At 42.6% G+C, this 27044-nt stretch overlaps 2 protein-coding genes across 3 annotated transcripts in view; one reads left to right on the top strand and one right to left on the bottom strand.

The window, feature by feature from the left end:
• Positions 1-600: 600 nt before the first annotated feature.
• Positions 601-14421, bottom strand: SMIM19 (small integral membrane protein 19). The gene is made up of 4 exons (XM_080929022.1): positions 14218-14421; positions 11361-11499; positions 9368-9492; positions 601-1419 (listed from the first exon to the last, which is right to left on the bottom strand). The coding sequence occupies exons 2-4, from the start codon at positions 11492-11494 to the stop codon at positions 1355-1357; spliced, it is 324 nt and encodes a 107-aa protein (XP_080785148.1). The 5' UTR covers positions 11495-11499; positions 14218-14421; the 3' UTR covers positions 601-1354.
• Positions 14422-14493: 72 nt separating this feature from the next.
• SLC20A2 (solute carrier family 20 member 2) overlaps positions 14494-27044 on the top strand; it is an 82832-nt gene continuing 70281 nt past the window's right edge. Inside the window, exon 1 of one of the 2 annotated variants that reach the window (XM_080929019.1) lies at positions 14494-14644. The gene's annotated coding sequence lies outside the window, so the exon portion shown is untranslated. Of the gene's footprint in view, positions 14744-27044 lie in introns of both variants that reach the window. The other variant, XM_080929020.1, reaches the window with a different exon arrangement.

The following is a 27044-nucleotide window of genomic DNA, read 5'->3' as shown; positions in this document are numbered from 1 at the left end:
TATCACTAGATATTTTAAATTCCTGGGCTGTTGCTCTAACATAACCCTACAATGCTAGTGGCAGCTGCTTTTAGGTCCCTGCTGTTGATTTCATGTATGGGACATTTCATAACCCCATTCATATTAACTGCTTTTCCTCTTTAACATGGGTCTCATTCTCCTGTTCTTCTGATTCTTGCTACTTGCTTTATCTAGGCCACAAAGAACAGCATGGTGCACAGTCCCTTGGTTCTGCGAACATCTGCTGGAGTATTGACTTTTGTTCTACTGGACAATCAGATCGGCAGGAATCAAACTATAATGTTGTGGTGGGCCCCAGCTGAAGGCTGCTCAGCAAGGGCTGTCTTTCCGGTGCTTGCTTTCTAAGGCTGCAGGCCGTCTGCCTTATAGGTTCATCATTCAGGGATCGTCTGTTCACTCTAACACTTAAAGCAGATTGTGACATGTGTCCTCCTGTGCTGGCTCCCTCTGGTCTGGTTTCTCTAGAGGCTCTTATATTCAAGGACTGTGTCTTTCAGTTTGAGTTCCAACCAGCTTCTACATGAATAAACACAGAACACTAGGTTTCCCACTGTAAAGTACACAATGATGCATGGCAGCTGGGTTTCCAGCAAAGCTTTAAGCAACAGAAGACACTGCTGTAAGTGTCAACAGCGACAGGGAAACCATGGGAAAGTAAGGGGCCAACAGCAAGACAGAGATGTCTCCTTGTCTAACAGCATAGCTTCAAGGACCCCTATGGAGGCAAGGAAAATCTCGGATCACAAACAAAATAACAACTTTTGGGAATACAATTAAAGGGAGACAAACCCAGATTCGGTAAGTATCTACAAATAGCAGATGGGATATGTTCCTCGATGTAGACTACAAGGTCCTTGGTGTGTCATACAAGTCCTGAAGTAAAGGTCACTCAAAGAGCCAGGGAACAAACATGGAAGCGGCACATATTCGTCTGTTACCAACGTTAAATACCGTCACAGACCACGTCCTAAGAGCAAACTACCCAACAGCTAGAGTCTCATGTTTTAACTCTGTAAAATTACTCTAAAGTCACATTAACTCTAGGATTCTTGCTTCCAAAGACATGCTTGTATTTTTCACTGTATCCTAGAGACACCGTTGAACCTCAGAAGGGAAAGTCCTCATCTCTAGTCACAGAGCATTTCCCTTCTAAGCATTTTTGCCTCGTGCAGAAAGTCCTGGAAAAAGCAACAAAAGGAGGCTTGGAGGAGAGGCACAAGTAGGGTGAGCTTAACTGCCGAGTTTTCTAAACGAGGTTCCTGATTTAGCAGGCGGATGAAGAACTTGTTTCTCATACTGCTTCACAATCACTTCTGCTGCTCAGTCTGAAGTTTCATTCCAACGAGAGCTGCACACTGTCAGCCTGGCTTTGTGGCGGCTGATACTCGTATTTTCTTGCTATGAAAAATAATGACAAGAAAGATGAAGCATAAAGTAATTACACAATAATGTCTTTAAGTCACATTAAATCACAATGCTTGGTAACAAATTAGAATTAAATATCTGTTTTTCTCTACAGGAAGTTAATAATATTCTAAGATCTTCTATTTTTAACACTATGTATATATAATATACATATATATAATTATTTAAATATTAGAATCATTCTGAAATTTAAAATATAAGAACTGAATAAGCTATCAAAAATTTTAATTTTCTTCTTTCTTCCTACGTTTTAAAACTATATTTATTTATACTTTGAGACTTACATATATACATACGTACATATATACATATGCATGCAATGCATTCTGATCACAGCTTCTGTTTTTCCACAGCATCTTCTCCCAGAATCCTGTCATTGCCCATTTTCCGTTTTCTTTTCTTTTTTTAAACTCACAAGGCCCAACTAGTGCTTTCAGTATGAGCATGGTCGTGGGGCCACCCACTGAACCATAGGTAACCTACCAGGGGCCATTTTCCTGAAAGACACTAACTCTACCTCAGCAACCAGGAACTGTCATCGTCCCCTCTGCCAGAGCTTCGTGCATCCTTTACCCATCCAGCCTGGGGTTCTGACTGGCTTGATCTTGTTCAAGCAGCCACAGTCACTGTGAGCTCATGTGTTTAGCATCCTGTACAGCTGGAAAACACTAGTTTGCAGTTCTTCTTTAACCCCTGGCTCTAATCTTCCTCGATGACCGCTGAGCCTTGTGGGAGGAGGTGGGCAGGGATGACTCCCAAAGGACTGAGTTCTTAATAATAACTAAATTTCGGCACTTTCATATTAACACTTTTTTTTTTTTTTTTTTTTTTTTTTTTTTTTTTTACTGTATTTAACTTAGAAGCCTACAGACTTAAGGAACATAAAAGTCACCACTAGTAACTAGAAGCCAAAACAAATACACAATTCTTCTTACTAAAAACTATTTAGTAAAGAAAACTGTCTTACGGCGACCCTGGAGATGATGAGCTAAAAAGATTTGTGATGTCATTCAACTATTTAGCTTTAAAACTTGCAACGTCTTCCTTTAAGTTTTTTCTAGGCAAGAGAAACATTATTCTTGTTTATGCTACTTAGGTTAAATACAGAGTCTTATGCCCTACATGTTAGGAGTACAAAAAAGAATACCATAGAGTATATTACCATATCTAGTTTCAAATTAAACTAAGGTCATAGTAGTAAAAACAGCATGCTATACTGGCAAAAACAAAAACAAACAAAATAAAACAAAAAAACCCAGATGCATAGACGTAGGGAATAGAACTGAGTCCACACACCTACAACCACTGAATTTTTGGCAATAATGCAAAAAACATACAAAAGCTTTGGTGATTTGAATATGCTTGGCCCAGGGAGTGGCACTATTAGAAGGTGTGGCCTTGTTGGAATGGGTGTGGCCTTGTTGGTTAGCTTTGAGACCCTCCTCCTAGATGCCAGGAAGCCTGTCTTCTGTTTGTCTTTGGAACAAGCTGTAGAGCTCTCAGCTCCTGCAGTACCATGTCTGACAGGACAATGCCATGCTTCCCACCATGATGATAATGAACTAAACCTTGGAACTAGTAAGCCAGCCCCAGGTAAATGTTGTTCCTTACAAGAATTGCTTCGGTTATGGTGTCTCTTCAAAGCAATGGCAACCCTACCTAAGATAGCAGGGTTAAAAAAAAAAAAAAACATTTTAATCAAACAGTGCTGAGAAAACTAGCTTTCAACATGTAGACTAGTAAAACTAGTTCCTTAATTCCCATCCTGCACAAAACTGAACTTCAAGGCCCTTGACATAAAGCATGATGCCCTGAAACTGCTAGAGGAAAGGGGGGTGTGTTTCAGCTCACAGACACAGATGACAGTTCCAAATCAGACTCCTACAGCACAGGAAAGATCAACAGTGGACAAATGTGGCCTCGTAAGACTTTTATACAGCAAAGGAAACTGCCAATCAGGTGCAGAGGCAGCCCACAGATCCTGAGTAAACATTTGCTATTTATTCATCTGACAGGATTAGTGGCTAAAACACGAGAAGAACATAGAAAAGAAAACATGAAGAAAATCAATAATCCAATGTAAAAACAAGGTACGGCACTGAGCAGAATTCATAAAAAGAATTACAGGTAGCTAGTAAAGGCTTTAAAATGTGCACATCTAAATTACTTTAAGATTCTGTGTTGCCCAAGTCAGAGTGGCCACCATCAGGGTTACAAATGACAAGTGGATGTGGTCCAATGACTCTTCCACAGTTGGTGGGAGTGTCAACTGTTGCCAGCACTCCCAAAGAAGCTAGAAATAGAATTGTCATGCGACCCAGCTTCAGCTCTTCTGGGCACGCACCCAAAGGACATCGCAGCCTGCTACAGACACACTAGCCCATGCATGCTCACTGAGAATAGCTATGAAACAGCATCTACCCACATGTCCATCAACATGTGGGACACTTACAAGACTGCGTGTTCATAGTGAGGAGAAATAAAACCATGAAATCTCCAGGGAAACGGACAAATACGGGAAAAAATTATTATATTTAGTGAGGGGACTCAGGCGCAGTAAGAGAAATGTCACATGTTCACTGTCATATGTGGAGTCCAGTTTCAGGTGTTGTCCCTTGTGTGTTTAGCTTTGAACACAGGCAGAGGCAGCAAACCACAAAGTCTCTTCTGGGGACGATGCATTAGGAGCAGCATTAAGAGGGGCTGAGAGGAGGGAGAGACGGGACGGAAGGCCTAACATAAAGGAAGAGAATATGAAAAGCTGCGCGGAAACCTCGTATCTCACAATCTAACCGCAAATATGACTGGAGCAGAACACGGATGGACAGAGGCAGAGAAGTAGGGAGCAGAACAATGGGGGTCAGAAGGGGTAGTGGTGGCTGACCAACACTAGGGATTGTCTTAGTCAGGGTTTACTGCTGTGAACAGACACCATGACCAAGGCAACTCCTATAAGGACAACATTTAGCAGGGCCTGGCTCACAGGTTCAGTCCATTATCTTCATGGTGGGAAGCATGACAGTGTCCAGACAGACATGGTGCAGGAGGAGCTGAGAACTCTACATCTTGTTCCAGAGGCAAACAGGAGAAGACTGGCTTTCATGCAACTAGGATGAGGATCTAAAGCTGATCCACCAGTGACACACTTTTTCAAACAAGGCCACACCTCCTCATAGTGCCACTTCCTGAGCCAAGCATATTCAAACTACCACAGGAAATGTAAAATAGTCTTAGAAAAACACATTAGTTAATAAGATAATTTTAAAATACAATTGTAAAAAAGAAAATGAAAAGTTTGAACAGAGGGACCCTGCACAGGAGGACACTGATGTCCCCAGAACACACGAATTATTAAACAAAACCTGCAGTGTAGGGCATTGGATATCCTGCTCTGGGTAATTGGCCCCAGATGTGTCCAAAGCACAGGCTGTTGCTGATGCCCTTGGCAAGACTCAATTGCTAAAAGACTACTCTCAGGCTGTAAGATACAGAGATAAATCTCAAACTGACTAGAAAAAAATTTCCTGACTAGCTAGCTTTCACAGTGCTTGAAAATACTATTCATGTTGCGGGGGCAGAAAAGACATAAATGGCTTTATCCCGTGTTGAACCCTGCATACTAAAATACTGACATGCCAGGCAAGATGTACTCACTGCTGCAATAGTGGCCTGACTAGTATGAGGTAGCCAACCACTTTCTGGTTGGATTTGAGGTCTACTTGACAGGTGTCTATTTCATGCTTGGCACTGTAAACCTGGTCAAAAGCCCATAGCTGAGGAGACCAAAGGCCCTAAGATAGGACCTGATTTTGGTTTTGCTAACTGGTCAGAGTGTCATGTTGCCTTCTAACAATTTATGTTGATAGTCTGCCTTGGTTACAGAATCTTCACGTGGCAGTAGGCCGCAGTATGTGAAGGAACTCATAACTGCTCAAAGAACTGAGAATAAGTAACTAGTGCTTAAATGGGACATCTTGAGTATTTATTTATTTAATATGCACAGGTATTCTCTCTCTCTCTCTCTCTCTCTCTCTCTCTCTCTCTCTCTCTCTCTCTCTCCCCCCTCCATCCCTCCCTCCCTCCCTCTCTCCCTCTCCCTCTCTCTCTCTCTCTCTCTCTGTGTGTGTGTGTGTGTGTGTGTGTGTGTGTGTGTGTGTGAAAACTATGTGTGCCTGAGTCCAAAAGAAGAAAGTGGATCCCCTGAAACTGGAGGTAAAGATGGCTATGAAACACCACGGTCCTGGGAATCAAGCCTGAGTCTTCCAGAGAGAGAGAGAGCAGACAGTGCTCATAGCCACTGAGCTGTCTCTTTGGCCCCTAAATAAGACATCTTTATCAAACAACACACTTTCCATCGCTTCCAAGGCTCAGAGAACATCACAGAAGAGAAGACAGAAAGAGCCAAAGACACAGAGGGTGGGCAGAAGCGCTACTACACGATACTGACTTCTGGAAATAACACGGCTGTTGAACTCATGAACTCATAGTGGCAGGGCTTATCTGCCCGGAAGGTACACAAGATCAAGTCAACTAAAATTCAAGCACACATGGGGCAGGCGCTCTCAAGGTCTTTCCATTCACCGAAGAGTTGCCGCAGCTAATAGCCGGTTGGCTGAGGAGAAGCATTCTTTGAGAGTCTGGCCACTGGAAGGCTACCTATGTTCTAATGGACAGCCATAACCAAGGGTGCACATACTGTTAGCGGTAACTGAACTCAGCAGGGTTTGTTGGGTTGTGCATTTCAGAGGAGAACTTGAGGCTGTAGGAGGAGGTATTAAGGGAGAGTTATGGGAGTCGGAGAGGAATGGGAGATACATAGTAAGAGAAACTAGTCACGGTACATTTTCAGTCTCAGGGGTGTGCAGATATCACCAGAGAATCAGGATAAGCAGGAGGCACAGACATCTACCTTTCCTAGCTGGTGCCTTGCACCTTGGAGGGTAGCGTTGACAGTTACAAGGAGACTGCTACTTGACTAAGCCCGTATCCAAAAAGAGGAGATATTCATTAGATAAGGCTGTGCCTGGAACCAATCTGGTAGGGAAGTGAGGTAAAGCGTAATACTACGGCACTAGGAACATTGTGCTTCTCTAAAGAGCTCAGCCAATGAGAATTAAAAGGGCAAAGAGCAGCAACAAAGGACACACAAGCCACCGTTTTGTGCCAAATAGGAACCACACGACTTTTGCCTTCTGTACAGGCTGGCTCCCAGTTTCTGCAAACTGAAAACAGGTATGTCTGGCTTTTGCTACTCTGAAGACTCCACTGTTCTTACTCTGAAGTACAGGAGACTGTTTCTCACAGTCTGGGAGATGCTCCATCGCCCAGGATTGCTCTATTTGGAAAGAGAAGCCCTTGGTTTCTGAGAGTAGAAGATTCATCTTGCCCTACCTTTGGGTGGGTTCTGCCATTCCTCAGCCTCTCCTCAACACTTCAAGTAAGACCCAAGAGGACTTTTAAAAGACGTGAAGCTAAGTTAACTCCTATGTTCCCTACAAAAAGTGACAAGGAGGATGTGGTTTAAAAGTCCAGGACACTCTGTCTTTTTGACCAGTGAAGATGTGGGGCAGCAGTGTGCAGGGTTCTGGGATTGTCTTGCTATGCCTTCCTATTGCTGTGACAAGCACTAGGAACAAAATGACTCAGTAAGAAGGGTCTACTTAGTCTACATCTATCACAGAGGGAAGTCGAGGCACGCCGATTAACAAAAAGCTCAGAAGTTGAAGGTCGCTTACAGACTATAGAGACAGAAAGGGTTGATGGCTTCATTTCCAAGTTCCCTTTGTAACTGTAACCATAACCATAATTAGCAATTATAGTTAATATGAATGAAGATATATTAACTATAGTACAGTGATACACTCCATGTGTATGGGTGCTAACAAAAAAAAAAACATTAAAACAAAACAATAACAAACAGATGCCCCGTGCACAGCAACACAATCTAATGGTTCACATGCCAGACCAGACCACCAATACTATGATAAGGTCAAAATGTCAGAGCAATTTAGAAAGTTAAAATAAATCTAAAAATAAAACCAATGATTTATTTTTTAAAAAGGAGGATGAAATTTAAGAAATGAATCATTATGGTCCATTTTCAGCAGAAGGTACATTTATTTAGTCAGAGAACAGATAGGCAAAAGGCACAAGGCCGATCTTTCCTCCCTAGCAGCTGGGGCCTGCTTGTCTAGGAGCTCCATCTGAGAGCTGAAATGTCTGGTGGCCTGCTACACAAAAGAGCCCATGGATCAAAGAGAGGGAACCCTGAGCCTCAGACATTAGATATGGCTCTATGTCCGGAGCCAATAGGATGTAGACTTTGGTGAGGGGTAATATCTCTACCAAGAAGATTGTACCTCTCTAAAGAATTCATCCAATAAAACTAAAGTAAAAACTAAAAGCACAGTTGGAGACATGGAAATCTCTGTTCTGTGACGAGTCAGTGTGCCAGCCATTTTCCCTGTCTGCTCAGCCGACTGCCTTGCCTCTGTAATATCAATTATCCATATAATAGTAAAGCTAAGCCTGTCTCACTTTCAGTACTTACTCTGCCATCCCAATATTCTAATTATGAAGTGAGGATTACTGTGCCTCATGATAGTAACACAGGATGTATTAGTATTGTTTAAATATAACTTCTGGCCATTTCATTGTTATACATAAATAAAATTCTCAAGAAAGAATTTTTAAAAATGAAAAGAAAAAAGAATAAAATATAAACCATAATATACCATGTCAAAGAAAAACAAAAAAGCAACTGTCCAGTCTTTCTACATGAAATTCCAAACGGCAATCAACAGGTATGTGAGCCAGTTCAATAAGTTGGCACACATCTTTGTGCCTATATCATCATTTGGAGCGCTTACATTGTACATATATTATACATATATGTACATATATGTATATACTCAGGTTATATATAGACAATGAAAGAAGTGCTGTTTGCTTGACCTCACAACAATGTATCACTTTGATGCTACAGCAAATACCTGGCAAAAGCCATGTAAGGAAAGCAGAGTTTCTTGTAGCTGGCTGTTCTAGGATACAGTCCACAAGGCAGGGAACATGGCAGCGCTGACGAGCAGCGAGGCACACTGCGTCCTCAGTCAGAAATAGACGGACGCTCCTACCGGGCCAGCTTTCTCCTTTCTCACTCTGTCCTTGACTTCAGCCCATGCCATGATGCCAAGCTACCTTTAGACTAAACCTTCCCAGCTAACCTAATCCAGAAACTCCCTGGGGACCCACCCAGAGCTGTCTCCCTTGTGACTCTAAACTGGCAGGTGGACAGTTGGAATGAATGCAGCATTCTAACAGAAGCACCATCTTACTTCTCCTCCTTAATGTACCACGGAAGCCACGCCTTCCTTCGTCTCTTAAATATCACAAAGGTTTCAATGCACACAGTTGATTCTGGACCTATGTGGCTTTTAAGTTTGTTTCTTCTGGTGTACATGTGACATTAGGGAGATTTTCTGTTTGTCCCAACAGTGATTAGTGACACAGGGTGTATTAGTGTTGTTCAACTAGAACTTCTGGCCGTGCGCCTTGATCTCATGGTTCCTGAAAGCCACCCGTATGCTACTTTGTGTTCCGTTGCGTGATCCTTCCAATGTCATCCCAAGTGAGTACAAAGGAGGAAAGATTAGAAGAGGAAGCAATGGGGGTAACGATTGGTAATTACAGTCTCCATCACTGCAAAGCTTAGAACAGTATGATCATCTCTCGAGTCAACAGAGAGGCCTCGGGCAGCAGGAAGGCAAGGGGTCTAACAGCCATAATGCTGGGATAAATCTATGTCGGAAAAGATCTGAGTTCTTCTAAACAACCACATCTTATAACCTCTTCTTAACCAGGTGCGATAGAAAAGCTGTGTTCAGCGTATTTACAGACGCGGCGTGGCACAGAGCACACTTACAGACGGGATGCGTCTCCACCTGTTGTCTCAAGCGAATCCTGTTCATTGTGTCATAAAAACTGGGCTCTGACAACATTTCATCTGCAGGAGGCACACTGAATATCCTCATAATTTTCCTTTTGTTCCTAAAACACAAAACAAAGTAGGTTTGTTTTAATACATATATGATTATCTCGTAATCCACTAAAAGTATGAACCAAAACTTTCTTGTAAAGTACTCTAATTTTCACTAACATATATAAAGTTCTTTGTGTAAAGCTATAGCGCCATACAGGAAGTGGGGGGGTGCATAAAGGCTGGAGAGATGGCTCAGCGGTTAAGAGCACTGACTGCTTTTCCAGAAGTCCTGAGTTCAAATCCCAGCAACCACACAGTGGCTTACTACCACCTGTATGAGAGCCAATGCCCTCTTCTGGTGTGTCTGAAAACAGCTACAGTGTATTCATATAAATATAATAATAAATAAATCTTAAATAAGAAAGGAAGGGGCCACAAAATGAGATCATTTCCTTGTGATTCCCTTCAGCTCCTAGGGGTAAATGAAAACAGTATACAAAAAAGAGAGCAGAGAGCATGCATTTTTCTTCCTGTCATGATACCCAAATAGAGACAAATCACTGAAGCGGGGAATATCCTGATGTGAGCAGACCTTAGGTTGGAAAATTCATGAATAAAAAATGTTCTTTAATGACACCGTTTCAAGGGATATTGTTTTAGAAACAAGAGCATGCATCTCTGCTTTTAAAAGAGAAGTGGGAAGGAGGCGGTAGCTCTTTTGAGAGAAAAGTTGTCACATGCATGTGGATCCGTGATGACATGTGGCGCCTTCTTCCACCCACGCCACGCCCACAGGCCAGCCACTGAGAGTTACACAGCAACAAGGGCAAGGCACAAGTGAGTGACATCCAAGACCAAACAGAAACTATTTCTGGAATACTAATTATTATAAATTACTTAATGACCTTTTTTAACCTGTAGAGAATGTCCCGAAGTATATACCTACAAACAGAATATTGATTTTCCTCTTTCAAATACACCCTGGCCGTCACCATCATCTTCCTCCCAACCTCCCCCACGTTATCATTACCACCACCATCATCATAATTAATCCTATTACTGTTTTGCTGGACTGGGCAGAAAAGAAGCCAGGAAGAGTTAAAACAGTATTTAAATTAAGGTACACTAGAACTAAGGCACAAAAAATGTGTCTTAAGAATTTGGACCCAGTGGCGCATCAATGATACAAAAATAAAAGACCCATTTCTTATTCCCAAGGGACTGGTATTTTTTATAAACAAAGAACAGAGAAGTAGTGTGCTGGTTTCTTGTCAACTTATATATAGCTGGGGCCATCTGGGAAGACAGACAGTGGAGGAAGGTAAGTCTGTGGGGCATTTCCCCGATCCATGATGGATATGAGATAACCCTGGTCTCAGGTTGCATAAGACAGCAAACTAGACAAATCTTGGAGAACAAGCCGTAAGCAGTGTTCCTCCGTAGTCTCTGCTTCAGTTTCCACCTCGAGGTTCCTGTCTTGCGTTCCTGTCCCAACTGCCTCAGGGTCTGTAGGCTGTAAGCCGAAACACTTCTTTCCATCTTGGTCTTGATCAAAGCAATAGGATGCAAATTAATACAAGGGCCATGCACAAGAAACAAGGGAAAGGTCAAACGGGTGATGAGAGGTTTGCTAACTACATGGGCATCAAAGTCCTTGTGTATTTCAGACACTTGGGTGAAAAATACTTTAAAGTGTGCTCATTCCAAGGGACAGTGTACAAACACTGTTAGAGAGTCAGGTATTTTAGAGCAATGAGTCTGTTACCCAGAACAGAATATGGGATTTCCAAATCAAACCTCAGTCACCAGCACCAACATGGACAGCGCCTCTTAGTCCGGGAACAAGATTCTGAATATTTTTATGCATTTAATTCAGCTAAAACAAAACAACAACAAAACCGCTTCAATGAGCAGTATCTTAGATACCCCTATTTACCTCTTGGCGTACATGAAGAGACCAAAGCTAACAAGGATAACTATCAAGTAAACATTGGTAGCTTCGTTCCAGGCTTCATGGACTGTGTAATCAATAGACCCGTCATCTGCCATCACACCATAACTTCCGGCCATGGGATCTGTAAGAAAGAAGGTGGGGTTGGCTAAGCCATGGTCACTAACTGTTGTATGGCCTAGAGCTAAGAATAATTTTATATTTTAAGATAGATGCATGCCATTCATTCTTTGCATGAATCTATGGGTGCTGGGTGGGGGTTTCAAACTCAGGTCATACATACACGAAGCATGCTGTTTACCCTAGGCTAGCCTACAGTTCCTAAATCACTACACTATGACCCCCAAAACCATGCGCTTCAATTTTCCTTGGTATTTATAGAGTCTAAAAAAATATTGTCAGTTTAGCTCTTTTAGGAAAAGGTATACTGACTCTAGCTTTAGGTCATAAAGGTACAAAACACAATTATTTTCCCCGTTTTTTATTTTAAAATATTATAGTTCTTACACAAATGTTAAAATGTAAGAAAAAAATTTGCTAAAAGAACTGAATTTTCAAAAAGAAGGAAGGCCAAAATGTGGAAGCCTCAGTCCTTCTTAAAAGAAAAAAGAAAAAAAAATGTGTATTCATCATATATTACTATGTAACAAATTTTGTGAGCTATAATAATATTTTATAAAAAATAAACTAATTGATTAAAAGAAAAGAACTGAATTTGAAAGGCTGCTGCAGTTTCCAAACTATAGCTGTCATTCAGATGAAAACAACAGGACCCTTCAAAACATAGACCCAACAACCGCCGGGATCCTGAGAGTGGTCTCCCTCATGACATCAACCGAGAAAATAACATGAGAACACTAGCTGCTCTTCACGTGCCTCCCAACATGCCTGCACATCTGCAGCTGGACCAAGCTGTTTACTGAATTTGGCTTAAAAAAAAAAAAAAGTGATGAGATTAAAAAGTTACTTTGTTATGTATTCATAATCATGCATCCTTTGGTCATTCCCACAGAAAGCAGGGGTGATAATCACAGGTGTTATCAAACAGAACTGAATTTTCCCCGAAGGACAAAGTTCTTCCCTGTGTTGACATAAGGAGGTTGTCTGAGAGCAATTCAGAAGTGTTTTAGGCAGTCTACACGTATTGGTGTCTGGCATTGGTCTTGTAAAAATATTTTGGTCAAGAAACAATAAACAGAATTTAACTATAGAAGACTTAAAACTTTAGGGTAGACCTAACTCCTACCAGAGCCATGGGCGTTTTGTTGAGTGGGAAGAACAGGTGACAGAGTCACACGCTCAAATCTTACTTTTAAAAGTTCAATTCCAGGGATTCTCTGAATATTTTGACTTATACTAGTCAGTCTATTTTAGACAGAAACTTCTGGAAAACCAAACACTAAAATTGCTTTTAATTTGTGGCATTTTAGACCATTATAAATGCCAAGATCCTAAAATGGTAATCATCCCAATCATGTTTGGGAAAACATATGTCTGCCTGGGTATGTTATAGAGGACAGCAACTATGAAGCATTAACAGTCACAGTCCTCAGAACTTCCAGTTAGCCAATTAGGAAAGAATCAGTGATCGATAAGGCAGGGGCCACTAGGATGAGGAGTGAATGTCACTTATTTACCTGAGAAATTAACACAATGTTTCCTAATGCCAAGTGGATCTGCACCCAGTTCATTTCCTGCCACCACTTTTGACAAAACGCTGCCCATGTGTTATGAATAATGTACTTTTACTCAGAGCTGATCGCTTCCTACTGTGTTACTCTTTAATCATATTTACAAAAAGCTTTTTTAACCACTGCTGACCCAGGGTGGCAAAATGTTAACAGGTATACAACAGATATTATAAAGCCATCCACAGTATGCACTAACATTGATACTCCACAGGTCCTGGGATGTGTGAGTTATCTTAGACTCACTGTTGTAAAGGATTTGCACTGAAGCTAGGGCTCTCCTGCTAGTCGATGCCATGCTTTGTAAGTTAAGAGTCACAGTGCAGACATGGTACTTTAACCCCTCCTCCCACGCACTTTGTGTACTCTAACCAAGTATGTGGATACGTGCCCTTCCTGTTCAGTCTAAAGCAAAACGTCCAGGGGTTCATTTCAGGCAAGTTAATGCTCCCAGATAGATGTTTCGAGTGACATTCCAGGCTCTTTTGGGAAAACTGACTCTTTCCCTCAACTGTCCTGTGATGTAATGTTTAAACTATTATTGCATTAGGAAGATGCTAGCTTACAATGAGCTGATTTAAGCTGCAGGTAAACATGAGTATTAAGAGGTAATGCCATCAAAAACGCATCCATCCGGATTTAGTTTAAGGCTGACCTACTTTTAGGTGACAAAAGCCTTTTCAGGTAATCGTGAGACATCATCAAGTTTTAAAGTTGGTCCATCCACTCCGTTCTAGAACTGAGCATTACCTGCCACCTCGCTTGGAATGTTATTTCTGCCTCTCATGTGGAACTTTGTTATTTTCTCACGGAAATTCAGCCTAAATATAATTTGTAACAACAAAACCCCAAACACCGGGAGGAGAAGATTCTTCCTCCTGACTTTCTGAAGCACTGCGAAGTTTGAGGTCCCAAAACAGAAGGGAAGAAGCTCGCAGGCTTTCACCCTTTCCTAGAAGAAAGGAGCACAGCTGAGGCCTGTGGACTGTGCAGTCCACATTCGAGTAATTTTTTTTTTTTTCTTTTTGCACCTATCCTGCCTTGGGGTGCACTGCAACTCTGTAACAGGTGACAATGGTGGCTGTATGATCCCAAGGCCACGAGGGCCCCGGGAACGGAGGGGCAGAGGCGGCACACAGATCCGAAGCCCAAACCTGGCCTCCTCCAGCCGCGTCCCCGAGCCTGTGCAATCTGCTCCAGGTGGCATGCAGGACAGTCCTCCCGCGACGGGCGGTTGCACGTTCCCGCCGGCGATTCCGCGGCCTCCCGCACCCCGGCGACCCTCGGCTCGCTGCAGCCGCCCCGCTCGCTCCGCCCGCGGAGCTCAGGCCGGGATCAGCTCCGCAGCCCGCGGCTGGGCCAGGCCGGGGCGGGGCGGGGCCGGGGGCGGGGCGGTGACGCGGCCGCGCGCGGGCGGGCGCTCGGCGGCTGCTGAGGTGCGGAGGCCGCCGCGCCGCGCCGCTCCGCTCGGGCTGTTCCGGGAGTCGGGCGGGGAGCTCCGGCCGAGACCCAGCGGACCGGACGACCTCTCCTTCGTCACTTCCTGCCGGCCCGCGGTTTCCGGAGGGAACGAGAAGCCAGGTTTTGTTATTGGTTTTTCTTCCTTCCCTCTTTCGGAGTCGGAGCCCCGGCGGGCCGCGGGCCGCGTCTGGCGGGAGCGGAGCGCAGCGCAGCGCGGCGGTGCGTCTCTCCGCGCGCCGCGGCCCGGGTCGGCGCGGGCGGGAAGCGGCGGGCTCAGGCCGGGGGCTCCGAGGCTCCTCTGCGGTTGGGGCGGTCTCGGGGTGTCTGCGCGTGCTCCCGAGACGAAGCCGGCTGGCTGGGTTCTCGGTCTCCTCTTCTTTCCGGCTGCGAGGCCGAGGCGATTGCTCTCGCATCTTTGCTTGAACGGCTAGGGTATTTTTTTTTTTCTTCTAATAGAAAAAGGCAAAAAAAAAAAAAAAGAGAGAGAGAAACTTTGCGTAGTGACTTGAATGGTTACGTTTTTCAGCGTATGTTTTCCAGGTGATGATTGTTAGTGGGAATGCGATTTCGCCTTTAAACCGGTCAGTCCCCAGGTTACTGCGGCCATGCAAATAAAGCGGCCCATTGTCCACGTGCTTAAGTGTTTAGCTATTCCTGCAGGGCAAGTTCTCCCGGGATCATCTGACTTCTTGTTACAATTCTCGCTCGCAGTGTAGCGGTTCTGTTGAATTGGTATGCAGAGATAAGAGCAAATAAGTAGTAATACTGTAACTTTTAGCAAGTTGTCTTGCCTATTACAAAGTCACCTTCCCCTGGGTACAGTAACATACCAGCCTATTTTGTACTCTCAGTATATGTGCATTTACATATAGAATACACACAATCATTTATATAGCTTTTTAACCATTGAGTTTGAGTTTAAACTTAGAAAATCAGAAACTAGTTAAATGTGCCGCTTGCTGGGTGTTTGCTAGGACAATGCCAGATGTTCATACATGTTTTATATCAGTTCATTTTCAAGGGTAACTTCTTGCATAAGCGTAGATTGTTCAGTTTTTTTTTTTTTTTTTTTTTTTTTTTTAGCACACGCGTTTGATTTGCATGCACCACTGTGTAGAATGTTTGCTTTAAATTGTTGTTTCTTTTATGAAAATAAGGGTGTTGGTCACAAAGTTGGTCAGCAAATGAGTGTGGCCTTAAAAGTTCATAGGATTGCAGCTAATCCCTTTGGGTGTTTAATAGTTTAAAAAGCCTAGTGACTCTTACTCATAAGTGCCTGTTATATAACATGATTCAGAAGTTGATCCAGCTAGGATGGGCACTAAGGTACTGGATGCTGTTACTCAAAGGCTCCCTCTCTGTATTTAAGTACCGTTCCTCACTAAAGGCAAACATGTGAAATGATTTTTCCCCCAACACCAAACTAAGAAAATTAAACAAAACAAACAGCAGGCTGTTAAGATTTTGCTAGAGTGTGTCTCCCCCGATCCCTTTTAGATAGGGTCTCACTATGTTTCACTGACTGGATTTATGTAGATCAGGATATCTCTGAACTCTAGAGACCTACCTACTTCTGCTTCCTGAGTGCTGGGATCAAAAGTGTCCCCTCCTACACCCAGCTAGGAGGGTTGGGGTTTCACAGAGCATTTCACAGGAATGGTAGATTTTCTGTACTGTGGCTAGTTGTGCATAACTTTTAAATTAGGGATTAAGTATTCTAAACACATTCACTATTATATCCAGCATAAGATTAGACTATAAAGATACCATTTAATGATTTAGGTAGCCATAACAATTCAAAAACTGATTTTCGAGGGTGATAAGAGTCTTGCTTGTATAGTGAGAGAGTAGAAGGATTTGGCAGATGGAGGGACATTGGAAGCGTGTGCCTGTGGGTAAATTAGCATATGGGAACTTACCGATCAGATAATTCTAATTTTATGTCTTTGGAAGAAAGAAAGGTTGGCTGAGTTTTGTTAGTTGGTATTTACCAAAGGGTCTCTTTCTTTGCCTGAGGACATTGCCGTTGGGGGGGGGGGGAGGCAAATGCAGAAGAGAAAGTTGCAAATTGTTTTCCAGAGTGAATACTTCTGTGCGAATAACTCTTGCTACCACTTATGTTCTTATTCAAGCACTTCAAGGCTTTGAGATTTGTGGGTAGTTGATGGTAGATGAAAGGAAAAAGGAAAGAGAGAATCTCCTTACTGGCCTTTGGGAAGAATTTTGGAACTATGAACAAAATCTATCCCAATAATAGTGACAACAAATTTATAAATCATACCATTTGTATCAAGAAATATAGAAACAATTTCCTTAATATAATCTACACCCAACTGAGTAGATTTTAAATAACCTCCGTCACATGAAAAGTTACTGAGTTATTCGTATGCACCATTATTTCTCTGTTTGACAGCTGCGGTGACCAAGTGGTGAATGGAAGGCAAACCTGTCTCATTCTTCATTTCAGAACTGGGCTCCTGGGCTGGGGCGCTCAGTGTGAGAATTTGCCTACAATGCTTGGAGCCCTGGGTCCCATTCCCATATTGCAAAACCTGAGATGGAAGAACTTGTCTGTGGTGTAAGTGCCCTTTAGCCCACAGACTACAAGTCAGTTTGTGGTACAAGTGAGTTGTTGCTTATCCCCAGGGCCTAACACAGAGCCTGGCCAGGAAAAGTATTTATGGAATGAACAATGTAGCCTGCTTCCCTTCCTGTAGGTCCGGCTTGCCCTTAGGGCTGTTCCAGGCTCATCTCTATCACTAAATGCTACAGTTTCTCATGGAGTTTGTCTTCTCACTTAATGATGGGTAAGGCTGTCGCTATTTATACAGCACTATTGAGGACCTGCTGTGTCTGTACACAGTTGGCTTATATGTACCTGTTGGATAAATACTGGTTATCATAGGAAAACCTCAAATGTATTTTAAACCATAGGTAATATATTAGTTGTATACATTTATAAAACAATGTAAAAACTGAGTGCCAAAAAAAAAGTAGGTAATACTTAAATGTACCACTTAAAATATGCCAGCCTCTGTGCCCTTTACATGGTCATTTGTGTCTCAACAGTTTTTGCTGGAGGTACTTATTATCCTATTTTTTAAAAAGATTTATTTATTTTACGTATGTGAGTACATTGTCACTGTCTTCAGACACACCAGAAGAGGGCATCTGATCCCATTACAGATGATTGTGAGCCACCACGTGGGTGCTGGGAATTGAACTCGGGACCTCTGGAAGAGCAGCCAGTGCTCTTAACCTCTGAGCCATCTCTCCAGCCCTATTATCCTATTTTTCAAGGAGGAGATGGATACACAGCAAATTTTCCAGCCAAAATTATGATGTGCAAACTAAATAGAATCAGCAGCCTGGCTCCCGGGCCAGCCAAGCTTCTCTGCGGATTATTCGTGTGAGGACTGGGGTGGGGGTTGTGGGGATGGAAGGGGTTGGGGTGGGTACAAGGCCCTGTCACTACCTGCCTTATTTCCAGGGGACAGGGTCTTTTCACTGAGCCTGGAGCTGTATTGGTGACTAGCAAGCTCCAGTGATCCCACTGAACGGGCACGTTTATGTTGGTACTGAGGATGAGAACTCACGTTTGTGTAGCAATTGCTTGTGCTTTTGCTTGTATAACACTGAGCCATCTCTCTGGCCTAGGAATATTATTTTATAATTTGAAATAGCTAAAAATTTGTACTACATTATTATTATGAAAGGTGCTCTTGGCTAGGGTAGAGGGGAATATTATTTTATAATTTGAAATAGCTAAAAATTTGTACTACATTATTATTATGAATGGCTAGGGTAGGTAGGAGAGATGACTCAGTGGTTAAAGCACTTGCTGCTCTGGCAGAAAACCTGAGTTTGGTTCTCAGCACCTGCTTAGCAGCTTATAACCATCCACAGACTCTCCAGTTCCAGGAGATCTGACGTTCTCTTCTGTGGCACCAGGCATGCATGGGTGCACATTCACACATGCATCTCAACAACCATGTACATGAAAGAAAAAAAAACCAGATGCTCATTTATTACTCGTGGTGCTAGTGGTGGGAGCCTCATGCATGCTGAATGAGTGGTTTGCCGTGTCTCCATCTGAATCCTGAAGTAGGACTAGCAAGATGGCCTAGCAGGGAAACGGTTCCTGCTATCAAGCCCGTCAACCCATCCGAGTTCCCAAAAGTTATCTACTGACCTATACATGAACACAAAAGTGTATATAGTTTTAAATCCTTAAAACGTTCAGGATAGCAAGAACCAAGTACAGTGGCTATGCTACACTTTCGAGTTTTCCAGGTAGAAGCGGGAGGTACTGAATTGGTCAAAGACCATTGCAGGAGCAGAAGATGAGGGAGAAGAAACAATTTTGACTCATAGCTGAGTAAAGTGTTGATGTTGGCTGTTGGATTCTTGGATAATGATTTACCAGGACAATGACTTGTTAGTTCTTGCTTTGGTGTTAGAACACTTTTGCCAGATGAGACAATGCTGAGTGACATGTGACAGCTCGCTGGCTACTTTTCCTAAGCACTGACTAGAGTCGAATCTCTGTGGGAAGTACCGACATTGCCCTTGGTTATCTGCCCTCTGGTGGAATTCTGATCCCACTTTGTCAGCCTGTGTTGAGCAATAGATAACACTCTGCTAGAAAAGGTCAGGCATCCTCTTCTGACCAGAGACTGTTTTTTTTCCTTTCTTTTTTTAAATGGTGGACCAAGGTGTAAAGTTTTATGTTGACTTTGGTATAAAGCTGAAATAGAGTTAGCCGTGTGGGATTAAAGGAGGACCTAACTTACCCAGCAAGGTAAAGAAGAATCATATTCTTCCAAAACCTAGACTCATCCCCTTTCTGTCAGCACTTGATGGTGTTGTCTTGGGGGCACTGGACATCAGCAGTCGTTGAATGTTGGTGACTACACAGATAGGGGGCTGTACATCACCCGACCACTCCCCGGGAACCACGAAGACGTCCCTTTAAATGAAGCCCGGGCCACCAGCTGGTTAGCCAGACTGCACACGCCCTGCGAAGGTACAGTATACAGTGTTATTAGAGATCATTTCCACGGGACAGTGTCCTTGTCATTTATCTGAGGGTGGCCTTGTGAGGCAGTGAAGACACGCCATGAGCTGCTACTATTTTAACACCATTTACTTTGAGACATCCCATGTAGTGAATCACACATTTGCCTCCCAGCTCACGTTCTATTTAAATATTTAAGAAACTAACTTGGAAAGTTTGAGTTGAAATAGTCTGTGCTTGTCAAGGGGCTGGAGAAATGGCTCGGAAGCTAAGAGAACCGGGGCTGGATTCCCAGCACCCACACGGCAGCTCACAACTGTCTGGTAACTCCACTGCGGGGCACCTAAGGCACACCTGCTCTGACCTCCATGGTGCTGGCACACTCATGGTGCACAGGCACACTCACGGTGCACAGGCAGACACCATACAAGACAAAAATGTTTGTCCAACTGGCCTGTTAGACTTAACTTCAGGCTCTTCCCGAATGGTTTCTAGTGTAAGAAGTTCTGATGCACAGACTATTCAGTGAACCTAGGATGCAAGGAGATTAAAAAGTCCTTGCAAAAGATTTTTATTCATTTCAAGAAATTATTTTTACAGTATTGTTATTATATGCCCTATGATACTTGTTTAAAAACTTGTATCTTAAAGTTAAGGCGAAAACGAAAATTTCTTACTGAGATTACTTAATTTTACTTTTAGCTAAAATATAATTTTGTATGGGAGTTCGCACTATGTTAAGAACTTGAGGTTTTTAACCTGGTTGATTTTAACTTCTGTTTTTAAGGAACCTTACCTTGAAAGCGGCATGGTTGGCTCCATATCATCTCTGAATATGAGTGACATTCCTAGTTTAACATGTCCTCATACAGACCAACAGACCAGGTTTATTATTCAGGAAGTCTCTCAACGCCGGAAGTAGTGTGTTTTCTGCATATGGAATGGATTGCTCGCTGACTCATAAAAACACCGGAAAAATGGTAAAGGACTGAAGAAAGGCGGGTTCCAGGAAGCAACTCCAGCCCACTTACAGCTTTTGAGCAGCTTGAAAGAAGATCATTCTAGAAATGAGTGATGAGTTTCTAGTCATTTCTACATTTGTCTGTAGACTTTCATCGTCTTTATTACCCATCCACTTGGGGAATGATGTTTGAGTTATTGTCCATCACAGTAGCAGCTAGGAACCTACTTGTGATCAGAGTTTTATCTGTGGGTTCAGAAATCCCATCAGTAATAGATGGAATAGAAATCGTTCATTGGGACAATGAGCACCCTACACACAGAAATCAACTCTGATCAACGATCACCGAAGAGCGGTGCATACCAACAGGTGTTAATTGTTTCTAATCCACACGGTTTCAAGGGGAGTTCTGGTTTTCTTTGTTTACTCCAGGCATTCTTGAACAAGTTATAGCGCTGAAGATCTGATGATCATATTTGGGGGTGTTAAAAATTAGAATTGAGCTTGGCTTGGTGGGGGTACACCTTTAATCCCAACATTCAGGAGGCAGAGACAGGTGGCTCTCTGAGTTCAAGGCCTTCCTGGTCTACAGAGTGAGTTCCAGGACAGCCAGGGCTACACAGAGAAACCCTGTCTGGGGTGGAGGGGGGAGGAGTTCCATCTTTGTGAATAGACTTTAATATACTTGCTGTTCTACCTTGTTTTCCAGAATCAGCAACAATTTCTAATGACACTGACACATGCCATTAAGCCTAGTGCTCAGGAGGAGGGGGAGGCAGGAGAATCAAGAATTGAAAGTCAGCTTCAGCTTTGCAGGAGTGATCATCATTGTCATTCACTCTTTAGTGTGTAGTTGTCACTTGCATTCATTGGTGACATCTTTGTTCTCCTTTGGGTGACCTGAGCATCCCAGAAGTAGCGGACAGTAGGTCCCAATCTTTTAAACTTCATGTTACATTTCAGACTAGTTTTTAGTCTGTTGCTATGACATCATCTTCTTACCCTTCCCACATAGTATCTTGGGAAAGGTGTTCAAAAGAAAGAGAAAACACATTTGTGTAGGCACCCTAAGGAAAAATCAGTCTAAGGTCGTTAATGCCCGATGCATTCAGATAGGAATTAGTTTGTTTAGAATTAGGACACTTGGCACTGTAAACTCTATTTTCAGCTCTTTCTATTGTGGCCCTATCCTAACAGAAGATGACTTGATTTCTTCAATACATTTCTGTAACTTGGACAAATACAATAAAAAGAACACGTTTTTCATTTAGTGAAGCAAAATTCTATAAAGCGTTTGGTTAACTTTAATATTTCCCCTGGAGGAGGCCTGTTTTTTTCTCCTTTCTTCCCCTTCTGCCTGTTGTACATCAACCATTTGCTCTCAGTCATACATTCATTTTACCGTTGTCAGGAATTTAATTTCTAAGTATTTTGCCTCTCCCATGGGTCAACTTTCTGTTTTAAATCTTTGTGATTTTTTTTAATTAAAAAAATGATTTTCAATTATGTGTGTAGATGTATCTGTGTGTATGCGCACATGTGTACAGTACTCTTGGAGGCCAGAAGAGGGCAGCAGATCCTCTGGAGCTGGACTCATGGGCAATTGTGGGCTGTTAGGAACCAGGCAGGGTTCTCTGCAAAAGCGTCTATGCAATTAACTGTACAGGATCTCCAGCCCCTGTCTCTCGTTCCTCTTAGTCTGCCACTAACTGACTTGCTTTATTTCTTGTCCATCTTGCCAGTCTTTTGGTCCAGTCTAGTACTTTTAGCTACAAATCAATGCTGTTTCTGTGATACCTACTGTCTGCTCACAGGGCCCTTGCTTCCTTTGTCCTTAGGAGACAGGCATTACTAGATGCATTTGTTACCAGGTTTTGCCCAAAACTCAGCTCCTTTTCATGTGTTTTCTGAGTTTTTTAAGGTAAATTAGTTACTGGGAACGTTGAGGTTTCTATGTTCTCCGAGTCCAAGAATTAAGATTGGTGCTTTAGACAACATTACTTCAAAATTAGTCAAGATAGACATATGGCACTGTGACTCTAGTTGAGGTATTGACATTTATTACTCCTTTGCCTTAAAGATTTTGTCCTAAACACACTATGTCAGAATCACAGCCAGAATGCTTGTGTTGTTCCACGATGACTGAGTTAATTTCCAAGGCACTGCCATTTTTCTGGCAGCAGTTTTCCAGATGATCCCATTTTCCTTGGTAATCTGGCAGAGGTGAACAAGGATTCTTTTTTTTTTTTTTAAAGATTGATTATTTTATAGATAAATAAAAATGAAATTTGTGCATAAAATTCCTTAAACTTTTGTACAGATAAAGGAAACTAGCCAAAATGCCTGAAATTCTTATACAGGCAGGTGTAAGCCTCCAATGTTGGTGCTGGGAACCAAACCCACGCCTCTGCAAATCAGTGTTTCTAAGCTCTGAGCCACCTCTCCCATCTTAATCTAATCTTTACTAATGCGAACTCTCATCATTCCAGATGCTAGAACAAAAAATGCAGGGTTGGGAAAGCTGACATGAAATTCTTCAGGATGGGTTTTTCTAGGAGAGAAGGACACAAAGGAGCAAGTGCTTCACAACCGTGACTGCACATCAGGCCTTGAAGTGAAACAGCAATTAGGATACTCACAATGGGCCCTCGGAGAGGACAAGGGGGGAGGGAAAGCTGAGGGGAAAGAGCATGCCTTCAGGTCTAGAACAGTTCCAGAAGGAGCGACAGCTGCCATATATAGTAAGAAGGAAAGCCTTCACTCCCTCAGTCGTCTCAAAACAAAGTTTGCCAGTTACAGCTTTTCAAGTGGGGAGGGTGTGGGAAGTTCCCCACCATCTTACTCTTTAGCCTCTTGACAGAGAGCCAAGCACGAGAGAGGACCATAATCTTAACCGTGGTGGGGTGGTGGGGAGCTCTAGTCGTAGCAGGAGCTTGTCAGCTTTATTAGCCCTATGTCCGTCGGGCAAGAGGCCTGATGGACTGGAAGACAGGCCAGCCGAGGGGGTCACACAGTGAATCTATCTACAGATGACAACAGATACAAAAGGCTGATGCAGAGGTCCTGGATATCAGAAGGAAGCTGATAGTATAAGGAGGGCCGTACAGATGCTAATGGACCCAAACCAGCTGCAGAGAGGAAGCTGCTGCTGTGGAATACGGCCTCTGCCTATGGATGGGGGGGGGGGGTGCTGCAGAGTTGAGTCCAGTCATAGCAGAGAAAGGAAGAGTAGTCCAAGCACAGGAGAGGTCAGAAGGGTAGAAGCACACAGTTGGTAGGCTGAGTGAACTGGAGGTGCTGAGCTAAATGGAAGCCCCAGAGACAGCCACTCTTGTCAGTCTTGATTTGTACACAAGGTGCCAGGAAATGGATAGAGGTCATGGTCATTGCGTGCTGACCTCCGGGTACAGATGAAGGAGTTAGACCCTTTTCTCAGTCGGATTATGTACAATAAGTTGTTGAGTCAGGGTTTCTCTGTATATAGCCTTGCTGCCCTAGAACTCTGATGTAATAGACCAGGCTGGCCTTGAACTCACAGAGATCCATCTGCCTTCTTTTGTCTCCTGAGTGCTGGGATTAAAGGAGTGCACCGGGCTTCCTGGTAGGGTTTTTAAAGAGTCCATTTGCCCATATAGCCACAATTCACACAGATAGGGTGGCACCCGTTTTCTGTTCAGTAATAAGTCATTTTGTCAGTCTGGGCAACTTGGGTGGTACTGGACTGACTGGTGTTTGTGAAGCCAGCCAGGAGTTGCCAAGGAAACTGGATTTTCCTCCTGGGGCTCTTAGTCTCATTAATAAAACCAATTAGAAATGGAAGGTAGTTTGAGAACAGTTTTACTGAAGTTTAAAAGAGAAGGAAAGCTCCCAGTCACAGTGCATTTTGTAGCCCTCTGTCCACCTCTTGTTGGTGTCTCATGGGTTGTGCCTTGTGTACTCTGTTCAGGGGATCCTCTGAGAGAGAGGGCTTTCCTGGCTTGCTCTTGATGTACCTTTTTCTAGCTGTTATTTCCCTGTCACACAGGTGAAACAGTCTCTCAGGGTCAGGCCCGGTCTAAAGATTTGCCATTCTGCACACCATGAAGTAAGAAGTTAGAGCAAAACACAACATGAGCTCAACAATTTTACAGCAAAAGCATTGAGTGCAGTCAACACGGAGTCAGAACTACTGAAAAGGACTTGCATGGGCAGTCAGTCTCTAGAAATGGAGAGAGTGAACTCAACAGAATTTAATATCTATTAAATAGAAGCCTGGCCCCCAAATAAAAGTATTGGTAATTATAGTAACTAGATTTACTAGTGCATTATGGGTATTTTTTATTTCCTTTTTAAAGCTCTAAAACTCTGATTTTAACTTACTGGTTCTTTGTGAATTTCACATCATGCACCCCAATGCCAGTCATCTCCCCCTCCTCTCATTCCCTCCCAAGAAGAAAAAAATGCCTTGTGGAAGCTATAGTGTGCCCCAGAGTGCACCCTTTTGTCCACACTTCTTTGCTTACAAGTGTTCATTGCAGTGACTCCTTATGTGGTATGAGGGAGGCCTCTGGCTTCTGCTGCTCTGTCAGTACCAGATCCTCAGTAGGAATCCTCTGGGATGTCCTGTTGTTACCTTGTGTCACAGAGATTCTGTAGCTTTGGATCTGTAGGACTGGCCCCTTCATGCACTTCAGTAGTTCATCCATTGATGGGGTAGATGTCGGGGTAAGCCAACTCAAAAGCCCTGGGATCTGGACCTGAGAGGTATCTACAGTTATTTTACTTTGAAAGACTACTTGTCTCCTTAAAATTAATGTATGTTTGTAACTACATTGTAACATTCTACAAATGCTTTGAACAATTGACCCATTATTTTCTTACATAAGAAAGTTTATAAATTGTGTGGTCTGCAACTCTAGTTGCATTATAGCAGAACCATGGCTTATAGCTAGCTAGACTTTTGTCTTAAATGCCAAGCACACCCCTTTAATCCCAGCACTGAGGAGGCAGAGGCAAGCAGCTGTCTGGGACATCCAGACCAGCCTGGTTTACATACTGAATTTCAGGTCAGCCAGGAACAAGACAAGACCCTATTTCGAAAAGAAAGGCGTGAAGAAGGAAGGGAGGGAGGGAGGGAAAGAAAAGAGTTTGTTGATATTAATTACAAAAAAAAATGCGCTTCATTATGATGTTTTTATACAGACATAGAATATGCAGGAATAGCCCATGTATCACATATGGTGGTGTTGAGGAACAACGAACAACCCTATAATGTGGGATTTACCTTCCTGAATATTTTTCTGCCTGAGCACTTCCTAATCACAATGGTGGTTATTGGGTATTTTAGAGCTGAAGAAACTTTAATAGCCACTAGTAAAAAGTGGTCTCAAAACTATAATTGGGCTGCTAACAAGGGCTTTACATAAATATGCTGTCATAATTGAGTAAAGAATATTAGTAAATAATAGATTATAATTATTGTGGCAAAGGGCAAAATATAATAAGCATGAGGCAGAGAGAGCATGGGCTGTTGAAACCTCAAAGCCACACCTAGCAACATACTTGCTTCAACAAGGCCATACCTCCTAATCCTTCTCAAACAGTTCTGTCAACTGAGGATCAAGCATTCAAATATGATAAAAACCTTTGGAGACCATTCTGATTAAAACTACCACATAGTTCTTTACACTAAGGGAGATTTAGAAACATTATAAGGTTAGAACTTTTATATGTGTATGTACGTGTGTTATTTTATATATATATATATATATATATATATATATATATATATACACATATATACATATATAATATACACCTAAAAAAATATATATAATAGATTAATGTATATATTCAGATGCCTTGTATGTAAATTCTAACTATGGTAATTTGTCTCTTTTCTACCTATATGAACTAGGCAAGTTATAAGACATTCAGCAGCCTTCATTTCTGAATCTATAAAATGTTAATATCTAGCGTTTATATAAATTAAATTTATTACTCTATGAGATTCCTGTATGTCCTTGTTTTTTATTGTTTTTTTTGTTTTTGTTTTTTGAGACAGATTGGCCTTGAACTCATTAGAGATCTGCCCCATCTCCCAAGTGCAGGATTAAAGTCACAGACCATCATAACTAGCACAGCTTCTTACTCGGGAGGAGAAATGAGAGTTTATTTGGATTACAGCTTCAGGCTACAGTCAGTCTCTTACTGTGGGACTGACATTTTCCATTTTGAAAGATAACTTTGATAAGTATAATATTCTTGCTTCAGGCTTATTTATCTTCAGGGTTTAAAATATTTTATTCTGTGTTTTTCTGGCTTTGTATGTGCGTTGACATTTTCTCATGCCCCTTCCAGTGCTGGGCAAAAGTCTTTACTGTGTATTTTTAACATCCTGACTGTGATGTGTGGAACGTTTCTGCAGTCATATCTGTTTGGAGTCCTGTATGCCTCTGGTGTTTGGGGTATCCAAATTAAACCTAGATCCTCTGGAAAAGCAGCGGTGATCATTAATTAAAAGAGAGAGAGAGAGACAGAGAGAGAGAGAGAGAGAGAGAGAG

The sequence above is a fragment of the Micromys minutus genome, assembly GCF_963924665.1.
Source record: "Micromys minutus genome assembly, chromosome: 14".
Taxonomy (NCBI): Eukaryota; Metazoa; Chordata; class Mammalia; order Rodentia; family Muridae; genus Micromys; species Micromys minutus.
The sequence above is the reverse complement of the archived record's forward strand: the minus strand, read 5'-3'. Positions and strand labels throughout refer to the sequence as shown.

Excerpts from the sequence above, each read along its gene's own strand:
- SMIM19 (XM_080929022.1), bottom strand. The coding sequence starts at position 11,494 with ATGGCCGGAAGTTATGGTGTGATGGCAGATGACGGGTCTATTGATTAC. Across the intron at positions 9,493-11,360 it reads CTCTTCATGTACGCCAAGAG|GAACAAAAGGAAAATTATGA; the intron begins GTAAATAGGGGT and ends TTTGTGTTTTAG. Across the intron at positions 1,420-9,367 it reads GGTGGAGACGCATCCCGTCT|CAAGAAAATACGAGTATCAG; the intron begins GTAAGTGTGCTC and ends TATTTTTCATAG.